General features: G+C 37.7%; 1 protein-coding gene across 1 annotated transcript; it reads right to left on the bottom strand.

Moving 5' to 3' along the window:
* Positions 1 to 22,187: 22,187 nt before the first annotated feature.
* LOC137217116 (putative G antigen family E member 3) lies at positions 22,188 to 24,698 on the bottom strand. Its single transcript, XM_067723515.1, has 4 exons — positions 24,624 to 24,698; positions 24,115 to 24,199; positions 23,178 to 23,303; positions 22,188 to 22,210 (listed from the first exon to the last, which is right to left on the bottom strand). Exons 1-4 carry the CDS (start codon positions 24,696 to 24,698, stop codon positions 22,188 to 22,190), a joined length of 309 nt encoding a protein of 102 aa, XP_067579616.1.
* Between the last annotated feature and the right edge of the window lie 524 nt (positions 24,699 to 25,222).

The following is a 25,222-nucleotide window of genomic DNA, read 5'->3' as shown; positions in this document are numbered from 1 at the left end:
GCTGCTCTTAGGGAAGGATGTGCCTTAGAAAAATCCACCGTGATAGAAATAAATATTAAGGATTTTAACACCTCTTTTAGACATGCTTTATTCAATAATTTTCTTTACTGCTTCTTGAGTTTTCTGTCATGCTTGCAATGAGCTTGCCCACTCCAATAGAATAGACACAATTAGTCTTTTTGGTTGCATTATTGTGTATTCAAACCCTTGATTGACCTGCACAAAGTAGAGTTAGGGATTAACCATAATTTCTTCAACCCTCATTTCTCCCACAGATTTGAAATGGCTCTTTCATTGTCGTCCACATTCCCATTCATTCTGTAATTCACTCCTTTCAATTTTCTTCCATTTCACTCTTTGTCTATACTTGTACCACTACCATCCTATTTTAATGGCTATAGTTTAATTATATTCGAAACACTAATACTCCCTCTCATTATTTCCACTTCCCCTGGCTTTTCTAGCACTCTTGTCTTTCAGATGAACATTTTCATCTTATGCAAAATATTCCCGTTGTGATACTAACTGGTATTGCATATAACTTACAAGTTTACTTAGGGAAAAATGCCATTTTTAATGATTTTATATTAACCTCATGGAACAATTTTTTTAAATGAAGGATTTACAATATTACATTAGCTCCCGGTGTGCAATGCAGTGATTCAATATTTTTATAGATCATTTATGCTCATTTAATGTTATTACAAAATAATGTCTATATTTCCCTGTGCTGTGCAATAGATGTATGCTGCTCACTTATTTTATAAAAGATAGATTGTCTCTTAATTCCCCACTCTATTTTGCCCCTCCCCCTCACCTCTCCTTATCAATAACCATTAGTTAGTTGTCTATATCTCTAAGTTGTTTCAGTTACACATATACATTCATTTCTATTATTTTTTAGATTCCACATATAACGGATATCATGCTTATCTTTCTCTATCTGATTTATTTCACTAAGCATAATACTCTCTAGGTCCATCCTCATTGCAGCAAATGGCAGTACTTCATTATTTTTTATGGCTAATATTCCATTGTATGTATTGAGATATACCACATCTTCTTAATCCAATTGTCTGTTGATGGCTATTTGAGTTGCTTCTATTTCTTCACTGTTGTAAATAATGCTTCTATGAATATTAGGGTGTATGTATATTTCCAAATTACTGTTTTCATTTTTCTTCCAGTTATATACCCAGCAGTGGAATTGCTAGATCATATGGTAGTTCTATTTTTTTGTTTTTTGAGGAACTTCCATAATGTTTTCCATAGCAGTTGCACCAATTTACATTCCAACCAAAGATATACTAGGGCTCTCTTTTCTCCACATCCTCACCAATATCTGTTATTTGTAGAGTTTTTGAGGATAGCCTTTCTGATATGTATGAGGTTATATCTCATTGTGGTTTTGATTTTCATTTCTCTGAGAATTAGCAATGTTGGGCATTTTTTCATGTGCCTATGGTCATTTGTATATATTGTTGGGAAAAATGTCTATTCAGGTCTGCCAATTTTTAATCAAGTTGTTTTTTGCTTTGATATTGAGCCCTATGAGCTGAATATATATATTGGATATTAAGCCCATATTGGTTATATCATTTGCAAATATAGTTTTCCCATTCAGTAGCTTGTGTTTTCAGCTTGTTCTTGATTTCCTTTGCAGTGTGAAGCTTTTAAGTTTAATTAGGTATCACTTATTTATTTTTGTTTTTGTTCCTTTTGCTTTAGGAGATATATCCAAAAAAATTGCTACAGTTTATGATAAAGAGTGTTCTCCCTACACTTTCCTCTAAGAGTTCTATGGTTGCTTGTCTTACATTTAGGCCTTTCATCCATTTAGAGTTTATTTTTCTATAGGTGTGAGAAAATATTCTAATTTCATTGTCATAGATTAATTGACCATAATTGCATGGGTTAATTTCTGGGGTCTCTATTCTGTTCCATGGATGTATATATTGTATTTATGACACTAATATACTCTTTTGATCACTGTAGCTTTGTAGCATAGTTGGAAGTCAGTAAGCTATATACATCTTACTTTATTCTTTTTGCTCAAGATTGCTTTGGGAATTCATAAATCCATATACATTTTAGGATTATTTGCTCTAGTTCTGTGAAAAATGCCATGGGTATTTTTAATAGTGAGTTCATTAAATCTGTAGATTGCTTGTGGTAGTATGGACATTTAAACACTAATTCTTCCAATCCATGATGACAGGCTACAAATGCATTTCTTTGCATCATCTTAATTAATCATCTATTTTTTTAATAGTGTTCAAATTATAGGTTTTTCACTTCCTGGGCTAAGTTTATTCCTCAGGTTGTTTCCTTAATTTCTCTTTCATTTTTAAAATTTTTATTTTGCTTAATTTTTTTAAGTTTCATTGAAGTATAGTTGATTTACAATGTTGTGTGAATTCCTTCTGTACAGCAAAGTGACTTGGTTTTATATATATATATATATATGTTTTCATATTGTTTTCCATTATGGTTTGTCACAGGACCTATTTTTTTAATTTAGTTTTTATTTTATACTGGAGTATAGTTGATTTACAATGTTGCATTAGTTTCAGGTATACAGCAAGGTGATTCAGTTATACATATACATATATCCATTAGTTTTAAGATTCTTTTCCCACATGGGTTATTACAGAATATTAAGTAGAGTTCCTTGCGCTATACAGTAGGTCTTTATTGAATATATATTTTATGCATAGTGGTGTGTATATGTTAATCTCAAACTCCTAATTTAACCCTGTCCCCAACTTTCCCCTTTGGTAACCATAAGTTTGATTTCTAAGTCTCTTTATGTTTTCTAAATAAATTCGTTTCATTTCTTTTAGATTCCACATGTGATATCACATGATATTTGACCTTTTCTGTCAACTTACTTCACTTAATATGGTAATCACTAGGTCCATCCATGTTGTTGCAAATGACATTATTTCATTTTTTCATGGCTGAGTAATAGTCCATTTCATATATGTACCACATCTTCTTTATCCATTCCTCTGTCAATGGACATTTAAGTTGCTTCCATGTCTTGGTCATTGTAGATATTGCATCTATGAACATTGGGGTGCATGTACCTTTTTGAATTATGATGTTCTCTAGATATATGCCCAGGAGAGGGATTGCTGGGTGATACAATAGTTCTATTTTTAGTTTTTTAAGGAACCTCCATACTGTTGTCCATAGTGGTTTTACCAATTTACATTCCCACCAACAATGTAGGAGGGTTCCCTTTTCCCACACCCTCTCCAGCATTTAATGTTTGTAGAGTTTTTGATGATAGCCATTCTGACTAGTTTGAGGTGATACCTCATTGTAGTTTTGATTTGCATTACTCTAACGATTAGAGATGTTGAGCATCATTTCATGTGACTGTTGGCAATATATCTTCTTTAGAGAAATATCTATTTAGGTATCTTGCCCATTTTTTTATTGGGTTGCTTGCTTTTTTGATATTGAGCTGCATGAGCTGTTTATATTTTGGAGATTCATCCCTTGTTTGTCGCTTTGTTTGCAAATATTTTCTCCCATTCTGTGGGCTGTCTTTTCATTTTGTTTATGGTGTGCTTTCCTGTGCAAAATATTTTAAGTTTAATTAAGTCCATTTTTTTACTTTTGTTATCATTTTCTTTACTCTAGGAGGTGGATCCTAAAAGATATTTCTGCAATTTATGTCACAAATTGTCCTCTCCCTTATGTTTGCTTTTCAGAGTTTTACTGTATCCGGTCTTACATTTAGGTCTTTCCTTCACTCTGAGTTTATTTTAATGTATAGTGTGAGGGAGTGTTCCAATTCCATTGTTTTACATGTAGCTGTCCAATTTTCCCAGCATCACTTATTGAAGTGACTGTCTTTTCTCCATTGCATATTCTTGCATCCTTTGCCATAGATTAATTGACTATAGATGTATGGGTTTATTTCTGGGCTTTCTATCCTTTTCCATTGATCTATATTTCTGTTTTTGTGCCAGTACCAGACTCTTTTGATGACTATATCTTTGTAGTATAGTCTGAGGTCAGGGAGCCTGATTCATATAGCTCCGTTGTTCTTTCTCAGGTTATTCAAGATCTTTTGTACTTCCCTACAAATTAAAAATTTTTTGTTCTACTCCTGTGAATAATACCATTGGTAATTTGATAGGGATTGTATTGCATCTCTCAGATGCTTTGGGTAGTATCGTCATTTTCACAATGTTGATTCTTCCAATCCAATAACATGGTATATTTTTCCAACTGTTTGTGTCATCTTCGATTTCTTTCATCAACATCTTATAGTTTTTGGAGTACAGGATTTTTCCTCCTTAGGTAGGTTTATTCCTAGGTGTTTTATACTCTTTGATGTTATGGTAAATAGATTGTTTCCTTTATTTCTCTTTCGGGTTATTTGTCATTAGTGTATAGAAATGCAAGAGATTTCTGTGTTTTAATTTTATATCCTGCCACTTTACCAAATTTATTGATGACCTCTAGTAGTTTTCTGGTAGCATTTTTAGGATTTTCTATGGTATCTGCACACAGTGACACTTTTATTTCTTCTTTTCCAATTTGGATTTCTTTTATTTCTTTTTCTGCTCTGATTGTTGCTGCTAAGACTTCCAAAACTATGTTGAATAAAAGTGGTGAGAGTGGACATCTACCGTAGGTCCCTCATCTTAGATGAAATGTTTCCTCTATGCCAACATTCTGCAGAGATTTTGTCATAAATGAGTGTTCAATTTTGTCAAAAGCTTTATTTGCATCTATTGAGATGATCATATGTTTTTTTAAGCATACATAGCATATTTTCATTAAAAATAGGTCTATTTTCCAAAACCAAAAGGTGAAAACACTGGCATTGTTTTACATTTTCAAAAATCTCTTTAATTTCTGGAATAATAGAAAGGTAGATGAGTTTTAATATCTGCTTTTGCATTCAATCTGTTACATTATTTTGGCTGAAGTATATGAAGAAAATCAAGTCTCAAACAGAAATACTTTGAAAAGGAAAGAATATATTTCACAAAATGTTCTGCATTCTTTAATATGACACCAAAACTCAACATGTGATATGTGGGGACTCTGAGGCCGTATCAACATACTTCTCACACTCTATCACATTATTGTACATTGACTTGTATCTTGCACTTATGAGTTAAGTGACGATTATAATATTATGCATTGCTCATTCGGAAAATACCGTTCACTGGGTTACACAGATCTTTTAAGCACTGACATATTTCATTATACAATACGAAAAAATCTCCTTCATTTGTATAACCACTAATGTCACAATATTTAAAATCTTCAAGGGATAGAGAGCTGAAAAGCTTACAGTGGCAAAGACAAGTTTTCCATTATCATTTTCACTTGAAAGCTTGACTTTCATTATCAGCAAAAATAATTTCAGTTGAAGTATTTTTCCTTGAAGTGGGAACCGCATTTTTTTTTTTTTTTACATCTTGACTGGAGTATAATTGCTTTAAAATGATGTGTTAGTTTCTGCTTTATAACAAAGGGAATCAGTTATACATATACATATGTTCCCACATCTCTTCCCTCTTTCTGCTCCTTCCCTCTCACCCTCCCTATCCCACCCCTCTAGGTGGTCACAAAGAACCAAGCTGAACTCCCTGTGCTTTGCAGCTGCTTCCCACTAGCTATCAATTTTACGTGTATATATGTCAATGCTACTCTCTCGCTTTGTCACAGCTTACCCTTTCCCCTCCCCATATCCTCAAGTCCATTCTCTAGTAGGTCTGTGTCTTTATTCCTGTCTTACACCTAGGTTCTTCATGACATTTTTTTCTTAATTTCCATATATATATGTTAGCATACGGTATTTGTCTTCTCTTTCTGACTTACTTCACTCTGTATGACAGACTCTAGGTCCATCCACCTCATTACAAATAGCTCAATTTCCTTTCTTTTTATGGCTGAGTAATATTCCGTTGTATATATGTGTCACATTTTCTTTATCTATTCATCTGATGATGGACACTTACGTTCTTTCCATCTCCGGGCTATTGTAAATAGAGCTGCAATAAACATTTTGGTACATGACTATTTTTGAATTATGTTTTTCTCAGGGTATATGCCCAGTAGTGGGATTGCTGGGTCATATGGTAGTTCTATTTGTAGTTTTTAAGGAACTTCCATACTCTTCTCCATAGTGGCTGAACCAATTCACATTCCCACCAGCAGTGCAAGAGTGTTCCCTTTTCTCTGCACCCTCTCCAGCATTTATTTTTTCTAGATTTCTTTTTTCTTTTTTGGGGGGAGGGACAAGGTTTTTTTTTAAACAACTTTATTGGGGTATAATTGCTTTACAATGGTGTGTTAGTTTCTGCTTTATAACAAAGTAAATCAGTTATACATATACATATGTTCCCATAACTCTTCCCTCTTACATCTCCCTCCCTCCCACCCTCCCTATCCCACCCCTCCAGGCAGTCACAAAGCACCGAGCTGATATCCCTGTGCCATGCAGCTGCTTCCCAGTAGCTATCTACCTTACGTTTGTTAGTGTGTATATGTCCATGACTCTCTCGCGCCCTGTCACAGCTCACTCTTCCCCGTCCCCATATCCTCAAGTCCGTTCTCCAGTAGGTCTGTGTCTTTATTCCCGTCTTACCCCTAGGTTCTTCATGACATTTTTTTTCTTAAATTCCATGTATATGTGTTTGCATATGGTATTTGTCTTTTTCTTTCTGACTTACTTCACTCTGTATGACAGACTCTAGGTCTGTACACCTCATTACAAATAGCTAAATTTAATTTCTTTTTATGGCCGAGTAATATTCCATTGTATATATGTGCTACATCTTCTTTATCCATTCATCCAATGATGGGCACTTAGGTTGTTTCCATCTCTGGGCTATTGTAAATAGAGCTGCAATGAACATTTTGGTACATGACTCTTTTTGAATTTTGGTTTTCTCAGGGTATATGCCCAGTAGTGGGATTGCTGGGTCATATGGTAGTTCTATTTGTAGTTTTTAAGGAACCTCCATACTGTTCTCCATAGTGGCTGAACCAATTCACATTCCCACCAGCAGTGCAAGAGTGTTCCCTTTTCTCCACACCCTCTCCAGGATTTATTGTTTCTAGATTTTTTGATGATGGCCATTCTGACTGGTGTGAGATGATATCTCATTGTAGTTTTGATTTGCATTTCTCTAATGATTAATGATGTTGAGCATTCTTTCATGTGTTTGTTGGCAGTCTGTATATCTTCTTTGGAGAAATGTCTATTTAGGTCTTCTGCCCATTTTTGGATTGGGTTGTTTGTTTTTTTATTTAGCTGCATGAGCTGCTTGTAAATTTTGGAGATTAGTCCTTTGCCAGTTGCTTCATTTGCAAATATTTTCTCCCATTCTGAGGGTTGTCTTTTGGTCTTGTTTATGGCTTCCTTTGCTGTGCAAAAGCTTTGAAGTTTCATTAGGTCCCATTTGTTTATTTTTGTTTTTATTTCCATTAATCTAGGAGGTGGGTCACAAAGGATCTTGCTGTGATTTATGTCATAGAGTGTTCTGACTATGTTTTCCTCTAAGAGTTTGATAGTTTCTGGCCTTACATTTAGGTCTTTAATCCATTTTCAGCTTATTTTTGTGTATGGTTTTAGGGAGTGATTTAATCTCATACTTTTACATGTATCTTTCCAGTTTTCCCAGCACCACTTATTCAAGAGGCTGTCCTTTCTTCACTGTACATTCCTGCCACCTTTATCAAAGATAAGGTGTCCATATGTGCGTGGGTTTATCTCTGGGCTTTCTATCCTGTTCCATTGATCTATCTTTCCGTTTCTGTGCCAGTACCATACTGTCTTGATTACTGTAGATTTGTAGTATAGTCTGAAGACAGGGAGCCTGATTCCTCCAGCTCCTCTTTTCGTTCTCAAGATTGCTTTGGCTATTTGTGCTCTTTTGTGTTTCCATACAAATTGTGAAATTTTTTGTTCTAGTTCTGTGAAAAATGCCAGTGGTAGTTTGATAGGGATTGCATTGAATCTATAGATTGCTTTGGGTAGTAGAGTCATTTTCACAATGTTGATTCTTCCAATCCAAGAATATCGTATATCTCTCCATCTATTTGTATCATCTTTAATTTCTTTCATCAGTGTCTTATAATTTTCTGCATACAGGTCTTTTGTCTCCTTAGGTAGGTTTATTTCTAGATAATTTTTCTTTTTGTTGCAATGGTAAATGGGAGTGTTTTCTTCATTTCACTTTCAGATTTTTCATCATTAGTGTATAGGAATGCCAGAGAGTTCTGTGCATTAATTGTGTATCCTGCTACTTTTCCAAATTCATTGATTAGCTCTAGTAGTTTTCTGGTAGCATCTTTAGGATTCTCTATGTATAGTATCATGTCATGTGCAAACAGTGACAGCTTTACTTCTTCTTTTCCGATTTGGATTCCTTGTATTTCCTTTTCTTCTCTGATTGCTGTGGCTAAAACTTGCAAAATTATGTTGAATAAGAGTGGTGGGAGTGGGCAACCTTGTCTTGTTCCTGATCTTAGTGGAAATGCTTTCAGTGTTTCACCATTGTGAATGATGTTGGCTGTAGGCTTGTCATTTATGGCCTTTATTATGTTGAGGAAAGTTCCCTCTAAGCCTACTTTCTGCGGGGTTTTTATCATAAATGGGTGTTGAATTTTGTCAAAAGCTTTCTCTGCATCTATTGAGATGATCATATGGTTTTTCTCTTTCAATTTGTTAATATGGTTTAGCCCATTGATAGATTTGCGTATATTGAAAAATCCTTGCATTCCTGGAATAAACCCCACTTGATCATGGTGTATGATCCTTTTAATGTGCTGTTAGATTCTGTTTGCTAGTATTTTGTTGAGGAGTTTTGCATCTATGTTCATCAGTAATATTGGCCTGTAGTTTTCTTTCTTTGAGACATCCTTGTCTGGTTTTGGTATCAAGGTGATGGTGGCCTTGTAGAAGGAATTTGGGAGTGTTCCTCCCTCTGCTATATTTTGGAAGAGTTTGAGAAGGATAGGTGTTAGCTCTTCTCTAAATGTTTGATAGAATTCGCCTGTGAAGTCATCTTATCCTGGGCTTTTGTTTGTTGGAAGATTTTTAATCACAGTTTCAATTTCAGTGCTTGTGATTAGTCTGTTCATATTTTCTATTTCTTCCTGATTCCATCCTGGCAGGTTGTACATTTCTAAGAATTTGTCCATGTCTTCCAGATTTTCCATTTTATTGGCATAGAGTTGCTTGTAGTAATGTCTCATGATCTTTTTTAGTTCTGCAGTTTCAGTTGTTACTTCTCCTTTTTCATTTCTAATTCTATTGATTTGAGTCTTCTCCCTTTTTTCTTGATGAATCTGGCTAGTGGTTTGTCTATTTTGTTTACCTTCTCAAAGAACCAACTTTTAGTTTTATTGATCTTTGCTATTGTTTCCTTCATTTCTTTTTCAGTTATTTCTGATCTGATTTTTATGGTTTCTTTCCTTCTGCTAGCTTTGGGGTTTTTATGTTCTTCTTTCTCTAATTGCTTGAGGTGTAAGGTTAGATTGTTTATTCGAGATGTTTCCTGCTTCTTAAGGTGGGCTTGTATTGCTATAAACTTCCCCCTTAGAACTGCTTTTGCTGCATCCCATAGGTTTGGGTCGTTGTGTCTCCAGTGTCGTTTGTTTCTAGGTATTTTTTTATTTCCTCTTTGATTCTTCAGTGATCACTTCATCATTAAATAGTGTATTGTTTAGCCTCCATGTGTTTGTATTTTTTACATATCTTTTCCTGTAATTGATATCTAGTCTCATGGCGTTGTGGTTGGAAAAGATACTTGATACAATTTCAATTTTCTTAAATTTACCAAGGCTTGATTTGTGACCCAAGATATTATTTATCCAGGAGAATGTTCCATGAGCACTTGAGAAAAATGTGATTCTGTTGTTTTTGGATGAAGTGTCCTATAAATATCAATTAAGTCCATCTTGTTTAATGTATCATTTAAAGTTTGTTTTTCCTTATTTATTTTCATTTTGGATGATCTGTCCATGGGTGAAAGTGGGGTGTTAAAGTCCCCTACTATGAATGTGTTACTGTCGATTTTCCCTTTTATGGCTGTTAGCATTTGCCTTATGTATTGAGGTGCTCCTATGTTGGGTGCATAAATATTTACAATTATTATATCTTCTTCTTGGATTGATCCCTTGATCATTATGCAGTGTCCTTCTTTGTCTCTTCTAATAGTCCTTACTTTAAAGTCTATTTTTTCTGATATGAGAATTGCTACTCCAGCTTTCTTTTGGTTTCCATTTGCATGGAATATCTTTTTCCATCCCCTTACTTTCAGTCTGTATGTGTCTCTAGGTCTGAAGTGGGCCTCTTGTAGACAGTATATATAAGGGTCTTGTTTTTGTATCCATTCAGCTAGTCTGTGTCTTTTGGTGGGAGAATTTAGTCCATTTACATTTAAGGTAGTTATCGATTTGTATGTTCCTATTCCCGTTTTCTTAATTGTTTTGGGTTCGTTATTATAGGTCTTTTCCTTCTCTTGTGTTTCTTGTCTAGAGAGTTCCTTTAGCATTTGTTGTAAAGCTGGTTTGGTGGTGCTGAACTCTCTCAGCTTTTGCTTGTTTGTAAAGGTTTTAATTTCTCCATCAAATCTGAATGAGATCCTTGCTGGGTAGAGTAGTCTTGGCTGCAGGTTTTTCTCCTTCATCACTTTCAGTATGTCCTGCCACTCCCTTCTGGCTTGTAGGGTTTCTGCTGAGAGATCAGCTGTTAACCTTATGGGGATTCCCTTATGTGTTATTTGTTGTTTCTCCCTTGCTGCTTTTAATATGCTTTCTTTGTATTTAATTTTTGACAGTTTGATTAATATGTGTCTTGGCATATTTCTCCTTGTATTTATCCTGTATGGGACTCTCTGTGATTCCTGGACTTGATTAACTATTTCCTTTCCCATATTAGGGAAGTTTTCAACTATAATCTCTTCAAATATTTTCTCAGTCCCTTTCTTTTTCTCTTCTTCTTCTGGAACCCCTATAATTCGAATGTTGGTGCGTTTAATGTTGTCCCAGAGGTCTCTGAGAGTGTCATCAGTTCTTTTCATTCTTTTTTCTTTATTCTGCTCTGCAGTAGTTATTTACACTATTTTATCTTCCAAGTCACTTATCCATTCTTCTGCCTCAGTTATTCTGCTATTGATCCCATCTAGAGTACTTTTAATTTCATTTATTGTGTTGTTCATCATTGCTTGTTTCATCTTTATTTCTTCTAGGTCCTGGTTAACTGTTTCTTGCATTTTGTCCATTCTTTTTCCAAGATTTTGGATCATCCTTACTATCATTATTCTGAATTCTTTTTCAGGTAGACTGCCTATTTCCTCTTCATTTTTTAGGTCTGGTGCATGTTTATCTTGGTGCTTTTTCTGCTTTGTGTTTTTCTGTCTTCTCATTTTGCTTATCTTACTGTGTTTGGGGTCTCCTTTTTGCAGGCTGCAGGTTCGTAGTTCCCGCTGTTATTGATGTCTGTCTCCAGTGGCTAAGGTTGGTTCAGTGGGTTGTGTAGGCTTCCTGGTGGAGGGGACTACTGCCTGTGTCGTGGTGGATGAGGCTGGATCTTGTCTTTCTAGTGGGCAGGTTCACGTCTGGTTGTGTGTTTTGGGGTGTCTGTGACCTTATTATGATTTTAGGCAGCCTCTCTGCTAATGGGTGTGATTGTGTTCCTGTTTTGCTAGTTGTTTGGCATAGGTTGGCCAGCACTGTAGCTTGCTGGTCGTTGAGTGAAGCTGGTTGCTGGTGTTAAGATGGAGGTCTCTGTGAGATTTTCACCATTTGATATTATGTGGATCTGGGACTAGTCTCTTGTTGACCAGTGTCCTGAAGTTGGCTCTCCTACCTCAGAGGCAGAGCCCTGACTCCTGGCTGGAGCACCAAGAGCCTTTCATCCACACGGCTCAGAATAAAAGGGAGAAAAAGTAGAGAGAATTAGTAGAAGTATGAAAAAAGAAAGAAAGAAAGGACGGAAGAAAGAAAGAAAGAAAGAAAGAAAGAAAGAAAGAAAGAAAGAAAGAAAGAAAGAAAGAAAGAAAGAAAGAAAGAAAGAAAGAAAGAAAGAAAGAAGGAAAGAAAGAATGAATGAAGGTAAAGTATAATAAAGTTATTAAAATTAATTATTAAGAAAAAAAATTTTAAAAAAACCATGGACGGATAGAACCCTAGGACAAATGGTGCAAGCAAAACTATACAGACAAGATCTCACACAGAAGCATACACATACACATTCACAAAAAGAGGAAAAGGGGAAAAAATCATAGATCTTGCTCTCGAAGCCCACCTCCTCAATTTGGGATGACTCGTTGTCTATTCATGTATTCAACAGATGCAGGTACATCAAGTTGATTGTGGAGCTTTAATCCGCTGTTTCTGAGGCTGCTGGGAGAGATTTCCCTTTCTCTTCTTTGTTCTCACAGCTCACAGGGACTCAGCTTTGAATTTGGCCCTGCCTCTGCGTGTAGGTCGCTGGAGGGCGTCTGTTTTTTGCTCAGACAAGATGGGGTTAAACGAGCCGCTGATTCGGGGGCTCTGGCGCACTCATGCCGGGGGCGGGGGTGGGGAGGGAGGGGCACTGCGTGAAGGGCGGGCCTGTGGCGGCAGCGGCCGTCGTGACGTTGCACCAGCCTGAGGCCCGCCGTGTGTTCTCCCGGGGAAGTTGTCCCTGGTTTCGGGAACCTGGCAGTGGCGGGCTTCACAGGCTCCGCGGAAGAGGGGTGTGGATAGTGACCTATGCTCGCTCACAGGACCCTTGGTGGCGGCAGCAGCAGCCTTAGCGTCTCCCGTCCGTCCCTGGGGTCCTTGCTTTTAGCCGCGGCTCGCGCCCATCTCTGGGGTCCGCACTTTTAGCCGCGGCTGGCGCCCATCTCTGGAGTTCCTTTAAACAGCGCTCTTAAAACCCTCTCATCGCGCACCATGAAATAAAGAGGGAAGAAAAAGTCTCTTGCCTCTTCGGCAGGTGCAGACTTTTCCCTGGACTCCCTCCCGGCTAGCCGAGGTGCACTAACCCCCTGCAGGCTGTGTTCACGCTGCCAACACCAGTCCTCTCCCTGCGCTCCGAATGAAGCCGGAGCCTCTGCTCCCAGGCCCGTCCGGCCCGGAGGGTGAACAGACAAACCTCTCGGGCTGGTCAGTGCCAGTCGGCACCGATATTCTGTGCAGGAATCTCCCTGCTTTGCCCTTCGCACTCCTGTTACTATGCACTCCTCCGCGGCTCCGAAGCTCCCCCCTCCGCCTCCGACAGTCTCCACCCGCGAAGGGGCTTCTTAGTGTGTGGAAACTTTTCCTACTTCACAGCTCCCTCCCACTGGTGCAGGTGCCAGCCCTATTCTTTTGTCTCTGTTTTTTCTTTTTTTCTTTTGCCCTACCCAGGTACCTGGGGAGTTTCTTGCCTTTTGGGAGGTCTGAGATCTTCTGGCAGCCTTCAGTAGGTGTTCTGTAGGAGTTGTTCCACATGTAAATGTATTTCTGGTGTATCTGTGGGGAGGAAGTTGATCTCCGTGTCTTACTTTTCCGCCATCTTCCAGGGACAAGCTGTTTCTAGATTTTTTGATGATGGCCATTCTGACCGGTGTGAGATGATATCTCATTGTAGTTTTGATTTGCATTTCTCTAATGATTAATGATGTTGAGCATTTTTTCTTGTGTTTTTGGCAGTCTGTATATCTTCTTTGGAGAAATGTCTATTTAGGTCTTCTGCCCATTTTTGGATTACGTTATTTGTTTTTTTGTTATTGAGCTGCATGAGCTACTTATAAATTTTGGAGATTAATCCTTTGTCAGTTGCTTCATTTGCAAATATTTCCTCTGATTCTGAGGGTTGTCTTTAGATCTTGTTTATGGTTTCCTTTGCTGTGCAAAAGATTTGAAGTTTCATTAGGTCCCATTTGTTTATTTTTGTTTTTATTTCCATTTCTCTAGGAGGTGGATCAAAAAGGATCTTGCTGTGATTTATGGCATAGAGTGTTCTGCCTATACTTTCTTCTAAGGGTTTGATAGTTTCTGGCCTTACATTTAGGTCTTTAATCCATTTAGAGCTTGCTTTTGTGTATGGTGTTAGGGAGTGATCTAATCTCATACTTTTACATATACCTGTCCAGTTTTTCCAGCACCACTTATTGAAGACGCTGTCCTTTCTCCACTGTACATTCCCACCTCCTTTATCAAAGATAAGGTGACCATATGTGCGTGTGTTTATCTCTGGGCTTTCTATCCTGTTCCATTGATCTATCTTTCTGTTTCTGTACTAGTACCATACTGTCTTGATTACTGTAGCCTTTTTGTATCATCTGAAATCAGGGAGCCTGATTCCTCCAGCTCCGTTTTTCGTTCTCAAGTTTGTGTTTGATATTCGGGGTCTTTTGTGTTTCCATACAAATTATGAACTTTTTTTGTTCTAGTTCTGTGAAAAATGCCAGTAGTTGTTTGACAGGGATTGCATTGAATCTTTCGATTGCTTTGCATAGTAGAGTCATTTTCAAAATATTGATTCTTCCAATCCAAAACATGGTATATCTCTCCATCTATTTGTATCGTCTTTACTTTCTTTCATCAGTTTCTTAGAAATTACTGCATACAGGTCTTTTGTCTCCTTAGGTAGGTTTATTCCTAGATATTTTATTGTTTTTGTTGCAATGGTAAATGGGAGTGTTTTCTTGATTTCACTGTCAGATTTTTCATCATTAGTGTATACGAATGCAAGAGATTTCTGTGCATTAATTTTGTATTCTGCTAGTTTACCAAGTTCATTGATTAGCTCTAGTAGTTTTCTGGTAGCATCCTTAGGATTCTCTATGTATAGTATCATGTCATCTGCAAACACCGACAGCTTTACTTCTTCTTTTCAGATTTGGATTACTTTTTTTCCCTTTGCTTCTCTTATTGTTTTGGCTAAAACTTCCAAAACTATGTTGAATAGGAGTGGTAAGAGTGGGCAACCTTGTCTTGTTCCTGATCTTAGTGGAAATGCTTTCAGTTTTTCACCATTGAGGACGATGTTGGCTGTGAGTTTGTCACATATGGCCTTTCTTACATTGAGGAAAGTTCCCTCTATGCCTACTTTCTGCAGCGTTTTTATCATAAATTAGTGTTGAATTTTGTCGAAAGCTATCTCTGCATCTATTGAGATTATCATATGGTTTTTCTCCTTAAATTTTTTAATATGGTTTATCACCTTGATTGATTTGCGTATATTGAAGAATCTTGCATTCCTGGAATAAACCCCACTTGATCATGGTGTATGATCCTTTTAATGTGCTGTTGGATTCTGTTTGCTAGTATTTTGTTGAGGATTTTTGCATCTATGTTCATCAGTGATATTGGCCTGTAGTTTTCTTTCTTTGTGACATCCTTGTCTGCTTTTGGTATCAAGGTGATGGTGGCCTCGTAGAATGGGTTTGGCAGTGCTCCTCCCTCTGCTATATTTTGGAAGAATTTGAGAAGGATAGGTGTTAGCTCTTCTCTAAAAGTTTGATAGAATTCACCTGTGAAGCCATCTTATCCTGAGCTTTTGTTTGTTGGAAGATTTTTAATCACAGTTTCTGTTTCAGCACTTGTGATTGGTCTGTTCATAGTTTCTATTTCTTCCTGCTTCAGTCTTGGCAGGTTGTGCATTTCTAAGAATTAGTCCCTTTCTTCCAGGTTGTCCATTTTATTGGCATAGAGTTGCTTGTAGTAATCTCTCAGGATCTTTTGTATTTCTGCAGTGTCAGTTGTTACTTCTCCTTTTTCATTTCTATTTCTATTGATTTGAATTCTCCCTCTTTTTCTTGATGAGTCTGGCTAATGGTTTATCAATATTGTTTATCTTCTCAAAGAACCAGCTTTTAGTTTTATTGACCTTTCCTATCGTTTCCTTCATTTCTTTTTCATTTATTTCTGATCTGGTATTTATTATTTATTTCCTTCTGCTAACTTTGGGGGGGGGTTTGTTCTTCTTTCTCTAATTGCTTTAGGTGCAAGGTTATGTTGTTTATTCAAGATGTTTCCTGTTTCTTTAGGGAGGATTTTATTGCTATAAACTTCCCTCTTAGAACTGCTTTTGCTGCATCCCATAGGTTTGGGGTCATCATGTCTCCATTGTCATTTGTTTCTAAGTATTTTTTTTTTATTTCCTCTTTGATTTCTTCAGTGATCACTTCGTTATTAAGTAGTGTATTGTTTAGCCTCCATGTGTTTGTAGTTTTTACAGATCTTTTCCTGTCATTGATATCTAATCTCATAGTGTTGTGGTCGGAAAAGATACTTGATATAATTTCAATTTTCTTAAATTTATCAAGGCTTGATTTGTGACACAAGATATGATCTATCCTGGAGAATGTTCCATGAGCACTTGTGAAAAATATGTATATTGTTGTTTTTGGATGGAATGTCCGATAAATATCAAATAAGTCCATCTTGTTTAATGTAACATTTAAAACTTGTTTTTCCTTCCTTAGTTTAATTTTCGATTATCAGTCCATTTGTGAAAGTGGGGTTTTAAAGTCCCGTACTATGAATGTGTTACTGTTGATTTCCCCTTTTATGGCTGTTAGTATTTGCCTTATGTATTGAGGTGCTCCTATGTTGAGTGCATAAATATTTACAATTGTTATATCTTCTTCTTGGATCGATGCCTTGATCATTATGTAGTGTCCTTCTTTGTCTCTTCTAATACTCCTTATTTTAACATCTATTTTGTCTGATATGAGTATTGCTACTCCAGCTTTCTTTTGGTTTCCATTTGCATGGAATATCTTTTCCCATTCCCATACTTTCAGTCTGTGTGTGTCTCTAGGTCTGAAGTGGGTCTCTTGTAGACAGCATATATATGGGTCTTGTTTTTGTATCCATTCAGCCAATCTGTGTCTTTTGGTGGGATCATTTAGCCCATTTACATTTAACGTAATTATTAATATGTATTTTCCTATTCCCATTTTCTTAGTTGTTTTCGGTTCGTTATTGTAAGTCTTTTTCTTCTCTTGTGTTTCTTGCCTAGATAAGTTCCTTTAGCATTTGTTGTAAAGCTGGTTTGGTGGTGCTGACCTCTCTCAGCTTTTGCTTGTCTGTAAAGGTTTTAATTTCTCCATCACATCTGAATGAGATCCTTGCTGGGTAGAGTAATCTTGGTTGCAGGTTTTTCTCCTCCATCACTTTCACTATGTCCTGCCAGTCCCTTCTGGCTTGCAGAGTTTCTGCTGAACGATCAGCTGTTAACCTTATGGGCATTCCCTTGTGTATTATTTGTTGTTTTTCCCTTGCTGCTTTTAGTATGTTTTCTTTGTAATTAATTTTTTACAGTTTGATTAGTATGTGTCTTGGTGTATTTCTCCTTGGATTTATCCTGTGTGGGACACTCTCTGATTCCTGGACTTGATTAACTATTTCCTTTCCCATATTAGGGAAGTTTTCAACTATAATCTCTTCAAATATTTTCCCAATCCCTTTCTTTTACTCTTCTTCTTCTGGAACCACTATAATTCAAATGTTGGTGTGTTTAAAGTTGTCCCAGAAGTTTCTGAGACTGTCCTCAGTTCTTTTCATTCTTTTTTCTTTATTCTGCTCTGCAGTAGTTATTTGCACTATTTTATCTTCCAGGTCACTTATCCGTTCCTGTGCCTCAGTTATTCTGCTATTGATCCCATCTAGAGTATTTTTAATTTCATTTATTGTCTGGTTCATCATTATTTGTTTCACCTTTAGTTCTTCTAGGTCCTTGTTAAATGTTTCTTGCGTTTTGTCTATTCTATGTCCAAGATTTTGGATCATCTTTACTATCATTATTCTGAATTCTTTTTCAGGTAGACTGCTTATTTCCTCTTCATTTGTTAGGTGGTGGGTTTTTATCTTGCTCCTTCATCTGCTGTGTGATTTTCTGTCTTCACATTTGCTTATCTTACTGTGTTTGGGGTCTCCTTTTTCAGGCTGCAGCCTCATAGCTCCCGTTGTTTTTGGTTTCTGTCCCCAGTGTCTAAGGTTGGTTCAGTGGGTTGTCTAGGCTTCCTGGTGGAGGGGACTAGTGCCTGTGTTCTGCTGGATGAGGCTGGATCTTGTCTTTCTGGTGGGCAGGTGTACGTCTGGTGGTGTAATTTGGGGTGTCTGTGGACTTCTTATGATATTAGGCAGCCTCTCTGCTAATGGGTGGGGTTGTGTTCCTGTCTTGCTAGTTGTTTGGCATAGGGTGTCCAGCACTGTAGCTTGCTGGTTGTTGAGTGAAGTGGGTGCTGGTGTTGAGATGGAGCTCTCTGGGAGACTTTCGCCATTTGATGTTATGTGGAGCTGGGAAGTTTCTTGTGGACCAGTGTCCTGAATATGGCTCTCCCACCTCATAGGCACAGCACTGACTCCTGGCTGCAGCACCAGGATCCTTTCATTCACGCGGCTCAGAATAAGAGAGAGAAAAAGTAGAAGGAAAGAATTAGTAGAAGTAGAAAGAAAGAAAGAAAGAAAGAAAGAAAGAAAGAAAGAAAGGAAGGAAGGAAGGAAGGAAGGAAGGAAGGAAAGAAGAAGGAAAGAAAGAAGGAAAGAAAGAAAAACGGAGGGAGGGAGGAAGGGAGGAAATGGGGAAGGAAGGAAGGAAGGAAGAAAAAAAATGAAAGAAAGAAAGAAGATAAAGTAAAATAAAATAATGTAAAATATAATAATGTTATTAAAATTAAAACTAATTATTAAGAAAAAAATGAAAAAAAAAACCAAAGTGGACTGATAAAACCTTAGGACAAATGGTGGAAGCAAAGCTATACACACATAATCTCACACAGAACAATACGCATACACACTCACAAAAAGAGGAAAAGGGGAAAAGAATTATAAATCTTTTTCTCAAAGTCAACCTCCTCAATTTGGGATGATTCATTGTCTAAAGGAGGAAGGAAGGAAAGAAAGGAAGATGGAAGATAAAGTAAAATAAAATAAAGTTACTAAAGTAAAAAGTAATTTTTAAGAAAAAAATTAAAAATCAGGAAAAAAAAAAGGACGGATAGAACCCTAGGACAAATGGTGGAAGCAAAGCTATACAGACAGCATCTCACACAGAAGCATACACATACATAATCACAAAATGAGGAAAAGGAGAAAATATTATAAATCTTGTTCTCAAAGTCCACCTCCTCTATTTGGGATGATTCGTTGTCTATTCATGTATTTCACTGATGCAGGGTACATCAAGTTGATTGTCGAGCTTTAATCCATTGCTTCTGAGGCTGCTGGGAGATATTTCCCTTTCTCTTTGTTCTCACAGCTCCCAGAGGCTCAGCTTTGGATTTGGCCCTGCATCTGTGTGTAGGTCAGCAGAGGGCGACTGTTCTTCGCTCAGACAGGCCGGGGTTAAAGGAGCAGCTGCTTAGGGGACTCTGGCTCATTCAGGCCGCGGGGAGGGAGGGGCACGGCGAGCGCGGCGAGCCTGCAGCAGCAGAGGCCAGCGAGATGTTGCACCAGCCTGAGGCGCACTGTGCATTCTCCCGGGGAAGTTGTCCCTGGATCCCGGTACCCTGGCAGTGGCGGGCTGCACAGGCTCCCTGGAAGAGGGGTGTGGATAGTGACCTGTGCTCGCACACAGGCTTCTTGGTGGCGGCAGCAGCAGCCTTAGTGTCTCATGCCCGTCTATGGGGTCTGCACTTTTAGCTGCGGCTCGCACCCGTCTCTGGAGGTCCTTTAAGCAGCGCTCTTAATCCCCTCTCCCGGCGCACCAGGAAACAAAGAGGGAAGAAAACATCTCTTGCCTCTTTGGCACATCCAGACTTTTCTTCAGACTCCCTCCCAGCTAGCCGTGGTGCACTAACCCCTGCAGGCTGTGTTCACACTGCCAACCCCATGCTCTCCCTGCGCCCCGATCGAAGCCCGAGCCTCAGCTCCCAGCCCCGCGGTCCCCGGAGGGTGAGCAGATAACCCTCTCAGGCTAGTCAGTGCCGGTCGGCTCTGATCCTCTCTGCGGCAATCTCGCACTTTGCCCTCCACACCCCTGTTGCTGTGCTCTCCTCCGTGGTTCCAAAGCTTTCCCCCTCCGCCACCCGCAGTCTCAGCCCACGAAGGGGCTTCCTAGTGTGTGGAAACCTTTCCTCCTTCACAGCTCCCTCCCACTGGTGCAGGTCCTGTACCTATCCTTTTGCCTCTGTTTATTCTTTTTTCTTTTGCCCTGCCCAGGTACGTGGGGAGTTTCTTGCCTTTCAGGAGGTCTGAGGTCTTCTGCCAGCGTTCAGTATGTGTTCTGCAGGAGTTGTTTCACGTGTAGAAGTATTTCTGGTGTATCTGTGGGGAGGAAGGGGATCTCCACGTCTTACTCTTCCGTCATCTTCCCCTCGTCCCTGACATATGGTCCTTATTCATCCATCTCCCTCTTTTCAGTTGAGTACAGGATGTTCCTCCTTGCTCCACCTTAGAGTACAGCTGTGGTCTATAGAACTGCTCAGTGCCTTAGGGTACAGCTGTGGGCTCCTCGCCAGCAGAGAGACTCACCACCTGTGGTGTCTATCACTGAGCATCTCCGATTCTGCATCATGCTGTGGGACTAGGGACATAGGGAGTTGATACAATGCTGATCTTGCTTTTGCTGCCATAGGAAACTTTTTAGATCTATTTGGGGTAGTTGTCTCCTTACCAGTCAAATCAATGGACATGTGGTAACTCAGTCTAAAAATTTCAGTAGTGCCCTTTATGACCCTGTTAGCCACCACAGTGCTGTTTAAGGAATGCCTAACCACTTGACAGAGACTGTGGTATTGAGTTGTGTGGAGCACAAACTTAAGCCCATAGCAGGACTTTAAGGCAGCATTTGCCAGGCCTCTGTCATTTGTAAAACAACTTTAAAATTGATGCCATGTCTGATAACTACATAACTTATTTAAATCAAATCATTTCCTTAGCTCTAATTCATTTATAAAGTTAACTTCTTATCCCAACTTGAAATTCAAAAGCCATATCATTTGCTACAGATGTAACTGCAAAAAGTAAAAAACATGAAAAATTAAACAAAAACACAGAATATAATTAATGGATCATATCCATTTGTACTGTAACTCCTTCTCTCTCTCTCTCTCTCCACGTGTGTGTGTGTGTGTGTGTGAACTCACTTTTTCTTCATGGCAGTACTCTACTGTAAATATTATATTATAATTTCTATTTTAGAAATAGATAAATACACCCAACGAATTTAAGTATTTTCCATCATCACACAGCCAGTATGTCAGAGCCAGGATTGAAACCAATGGCTAGTTCATGCCATAGCCTTTATGGAGACGGAGTTGGTAGGACCCAAGTAATTTTCCCTCAGCAGGTCCCTCTTGTTCATTTCACTTTTTTTCTACCTAGTCCTTTCAGCCAGTTCTACAACCTAGGAACGTCTCACGTATTTTGTGGCAAATTAGGATACTCTAAATTTCTACTCATTTTTCAAATGGACCACAGATTTTCATTCCTTTTTTGGTTCAGGGAAATATTTTTTAACTTCTGTAAGAGGGAGGAATAGTTGCTGTTTATAATCCCCTGCCATTCCATAAGCAGAGTGGATTTTGAATGTTATACTTTGTTGCAGAAGTGTAAGGGGCTCAGAGATGTAATGTGAAAACTTAATGTAATTTATCACATTAACCAATTAATGGAGGAATAAAGTCCTATGATTTCAAGAGATGCACTGGAAGTGTTTGATGAAATTCTACATATATTCAAGTTTAGTATACTTAGCAAAACAGGAACAGAATGGAACTTCCTTATTTTGATAAAGGGTACCTATGAGAAGGCACTGTAAACATTATATTGAAATGTGAAAAATTTTCCATTTCTGATTAGGATAAAGACAGGGATATCCACTAGTAAATAGTATTGGATGGTCCTGTCCAATACCATAAATGAGAAGAAGAAAGTAAAGGTATAGTCTTTAAAATGGCAAAACCAGAACATTATTCAAAGATGATATGATTGTGTTATTTTTCAAATCCAAAAGGATCAATAGATAAACTTCTGGAATTAATAAGCATATTTAGCAAAGTTGCTGGACAATAAGTCAGTTCACATTTTTTCTCTATGTACAGTCTCAAATACTTAAAAACTTGCAAAACAGATACAATTTTCAAAAACATCAAATACCTGGGAATACATTTAATAATATTATGCAAGAATTCTTTGAAGAAAGTTGTAAAACTTTATTGAGAGATGGTGAACAAATTTCCAACATAGGGACAGCGTACTTAGCTTCAGTCTACCTTTGTTTAAATCCGTGGTTGCCCTTCACCTATAATAAAAAGAAAATTGAGGCAAATTACTTTGCAGAACTTTATTTAGATGACTATAGCTATACACAGGACACTACAGTTTTGATGGATTAAAGCCAGTGACTAGGGGTGACCCTTTGGCTTACATCCAGTTAACCTCTGTAGAGATATTGAAGGTAAACTTTTAGTCATATAAACAGCAATTTGAATCACATCACTTTTTAGTGCAATAAGGAAACAAAGAGACTGTTCCAGTTCAGTGCAAATTTAATCAAATTAACTTATTTAAAGGTAGGTATAGGTAGAAAGGGAAAAATAACATACTTTCAGTAATAATCCAACCAAACAAAAAACCTAAGGAAAAATATGTTTTCAATGTTTTCACGTGAAATAATATTTTGAATAAAAGATGTGCTTGGAACAAGCTAAGCAAAGTAAACAGAAAGGCCATTATTGCATTTGTTTTGTCTCTATTGTGGAAAAATGCAAAAATGTTTCTTTGGGATAGTTTAGTCTTTATGTAGCTGTTTTAAGTAGGGTAAACATTTGTCCCCATTATCACCCAAACTGTTGGCTCTACACAATTAAAAGCATTTCCATTTACACCAAAAAAATCACATGTCCACACTAGTTTTAAACCATTACCACCATAGGTGACATCAAAATATAAACTGATGTTTATTATAATGGGTTATGTGAAAAGCAGGCCTTTATAAAATATCTGAAAATTATTAGTTGTTGACTAAATGACATACTCCAAAGTGAGAAAATACTTTTGGCTCTTATAACGCAATATAAATTTGACCCAATTTGTTCCCATCTTTGATGACTTAATATGACGGTCACTGTGGTCTGAACTGCCTTTCTAATAAACTTTGTATGTGAAGTCTGTTATTAAAATAGCTGTAATGTTACCTCTATGTTAAAAAATATATAATATTGTAGAAAAAAGAAACCCCATAATTTGCATCTTAATGGATAACCAACCTGCTTCTGGCTTTTCAATGGTCTCTAGACTTGGTAGAATCTCACCCTTCACATCAGGACCATCCCCAGGCTTATCCACAGTCTTCAGCAGAGCCAGTTCCTGTTGATCAGCTTCCATAGCAGGCCCTTAAAAATAAAAAGGTCACTTTTTAAGAAGTAAAACCATGAAATATGAATAAGGAAATAATAGTCATTCCCTCATCATTATGAAATAAAAGCCTATATACTCGTATGGTAATAAATATGTTGCATAAGTATCCCAAGAGCATTAGCTTCAGGATTCTCTTGCCAGAAAAAAGGAAAACAAGTTGTTCAAACATTACCCTTTCCTTCCTTACTCCAGGCTACCCCCAGAAAACTAAATTGTCCCTTTTGTACTAAGCTGTTATTGTACTTGTGTATTAAATCAGTGATTTGTTAGGGTCTTTCTGACTAGATTATAAGTTTCAGACAGAAATTAGGTCTCTCTTTGGCACTGAGACTCCAAGCACTTAGTACATTACATGGCATGAGCAGGCACTAATAAATATTGTGTGGGAAAAAGTCTTTAAAAAATGAAGATATCAGCAAAACGGCAGGTTTGGTAGTCCCAGAATTTCATTCTCCCATAGAAACATAAAAAAGAAGCACTCAGAAACTGGTTGAACAAACTATATAGGAGCTCTGTAATGCACTCAAAGGTTAACGTATGAAAGCCCAATCAAGAAAAAGCCACTTTCTGAAGGCTAGGAACGTTTTCTGACAATTTTACTTGTCTTCACTCCACATTTTCCCCAGAGTAGTAGCAAGAATTGTTTGAAATATTTTTCTAATGTTTCTTTCCTCTTGTTTCCAGTGGGTCATAATGCATGATGTACAAATACAACTCCACCACCCATAGACCCACAAGGACTCTTATTCCCTCTCTTTTCAACTTGAGCCACAGGTGCTCCTTCACCTTCAATGTCCTGAGCAGATATAGTATCCTGATTCTCAGACGGTGGTTCCTCTAGTTGAGGTGGTTTATCACTGGGCTGCTGAGCCTAGGGGTGTGATTTTGTTCACAAATTTTAAAAATCAATAATTTATGAATGTATATAATACATACATATATTTAATCATAAGTCTAAATATATTTTCCAACAGTAATACACACACAGACACACACACAATTTTTTTCTTAATAAAATTGTTACTCTTCTCACAGACACAAACTGTTTTAATCTACACTGAAATGGATGTGTGTAATCCATTATTGATAAGTATAGGACAACAGGTAGGAAACTTAAGAGCACACCCATCCAGGCAAGAACAGAATTTAATCGTCCTGGGTCAATGTTTTTTTCATGAGATTCCATTATCATTTTTTATCAATAAGGAAGACAATATGAATGTATATATACTAGTTCAACAACAATAAATAAATTGATTCTGGTAATGGAAAACATTAAATGTTGAAGCACTCACAACCAGAGGCCCAACAACCTGGGAAGACTCTCTTCTTCCTGCAGATTTGGATCTTCTTCTTACATGCCCACTCATATTTCTCACTGGAAAAGAAATATTATAATTTGAAAACTACATGTAAGAGGATAGCTATATATGAACACTATGACAAAATGCTTATTTGTACTTTAATACCAAATAAGCCTTTGTTTATGTGTGTAGCAACAAACAGGCATAGAAATCACTTTAAGACACATGGTGAAAGAATGGGGGCTTTCCTAATGAGGTTTCATTTCACAACTGGACTCATCATGAAAACACTAGAGAATTAGAACTTGAGTGAATACTGGTTTTGCCATACCACATTTACTATGCACATGCCTGCAACCCCCAAATAAACTTTTGTGGGAAAGCATAGACAGGTTAATTCTTTTACATAATGCCTGTGGCTGCTTTCTCAAAGAACGACTTGCCCACTTCTCCCTTGGCACCCTGTTCAGGGCACTACAAATCTCGGTATGCAGTCACAACCCCACAGTGGTCCGACTTCTAGGCCTTTCCTTTACCGTCTGCCCTGCCTCCTGCCTGGGGCCCCACTGCAGACTCCGGATTCTGTGCTC

The sequence above is a fragment of the Pseudorca crassidens genome, chromosome X, assembly GCF_039906515.1.
Source record: "Pseudorca crassidens isolate mPseCra1 chromosome X, mPseCra1.hap1, whole genome shotgun sequence".
In the NCBI taxonomy this organism is placed as follows: Eukaryota; Metazoa; Chordata; class Mammalia; order Artiodactyla; family Delphinidae; genus Pseudorca; species Pseudorca crassidens.
Note: the sequence above shows the minus strand (reverse complement) of the source record. Positions and strands in the feature narration are given on the sequence as shown.

Excerpts from the sequence above, each read along its gene's own strand:
- LOC137217116 (XM_067723515.1), bottom strand. The coding sequence starts at position 24,698 with ATGAGTGGGCATGTAAGAAGAAGATCCAAATCTGCAGGAAGAAGAGAG. Across the intron at positions 24,200-24,623 it reads AGGTTGTTGGGCCTCTGGTT|GCTCAGCAGCCCAGTGATAA; the intron begins GTGAGTGCTTCA and ends TCACACCCCTAG. Across the intron at positions 23,304-24,114 it reads ATCTGCTCAGGACATTGAAG|GGCCTGCTATGGAAGCTGAT; the intron begins GTGAAGGAGCAC and ends TTTATTTTTAAG.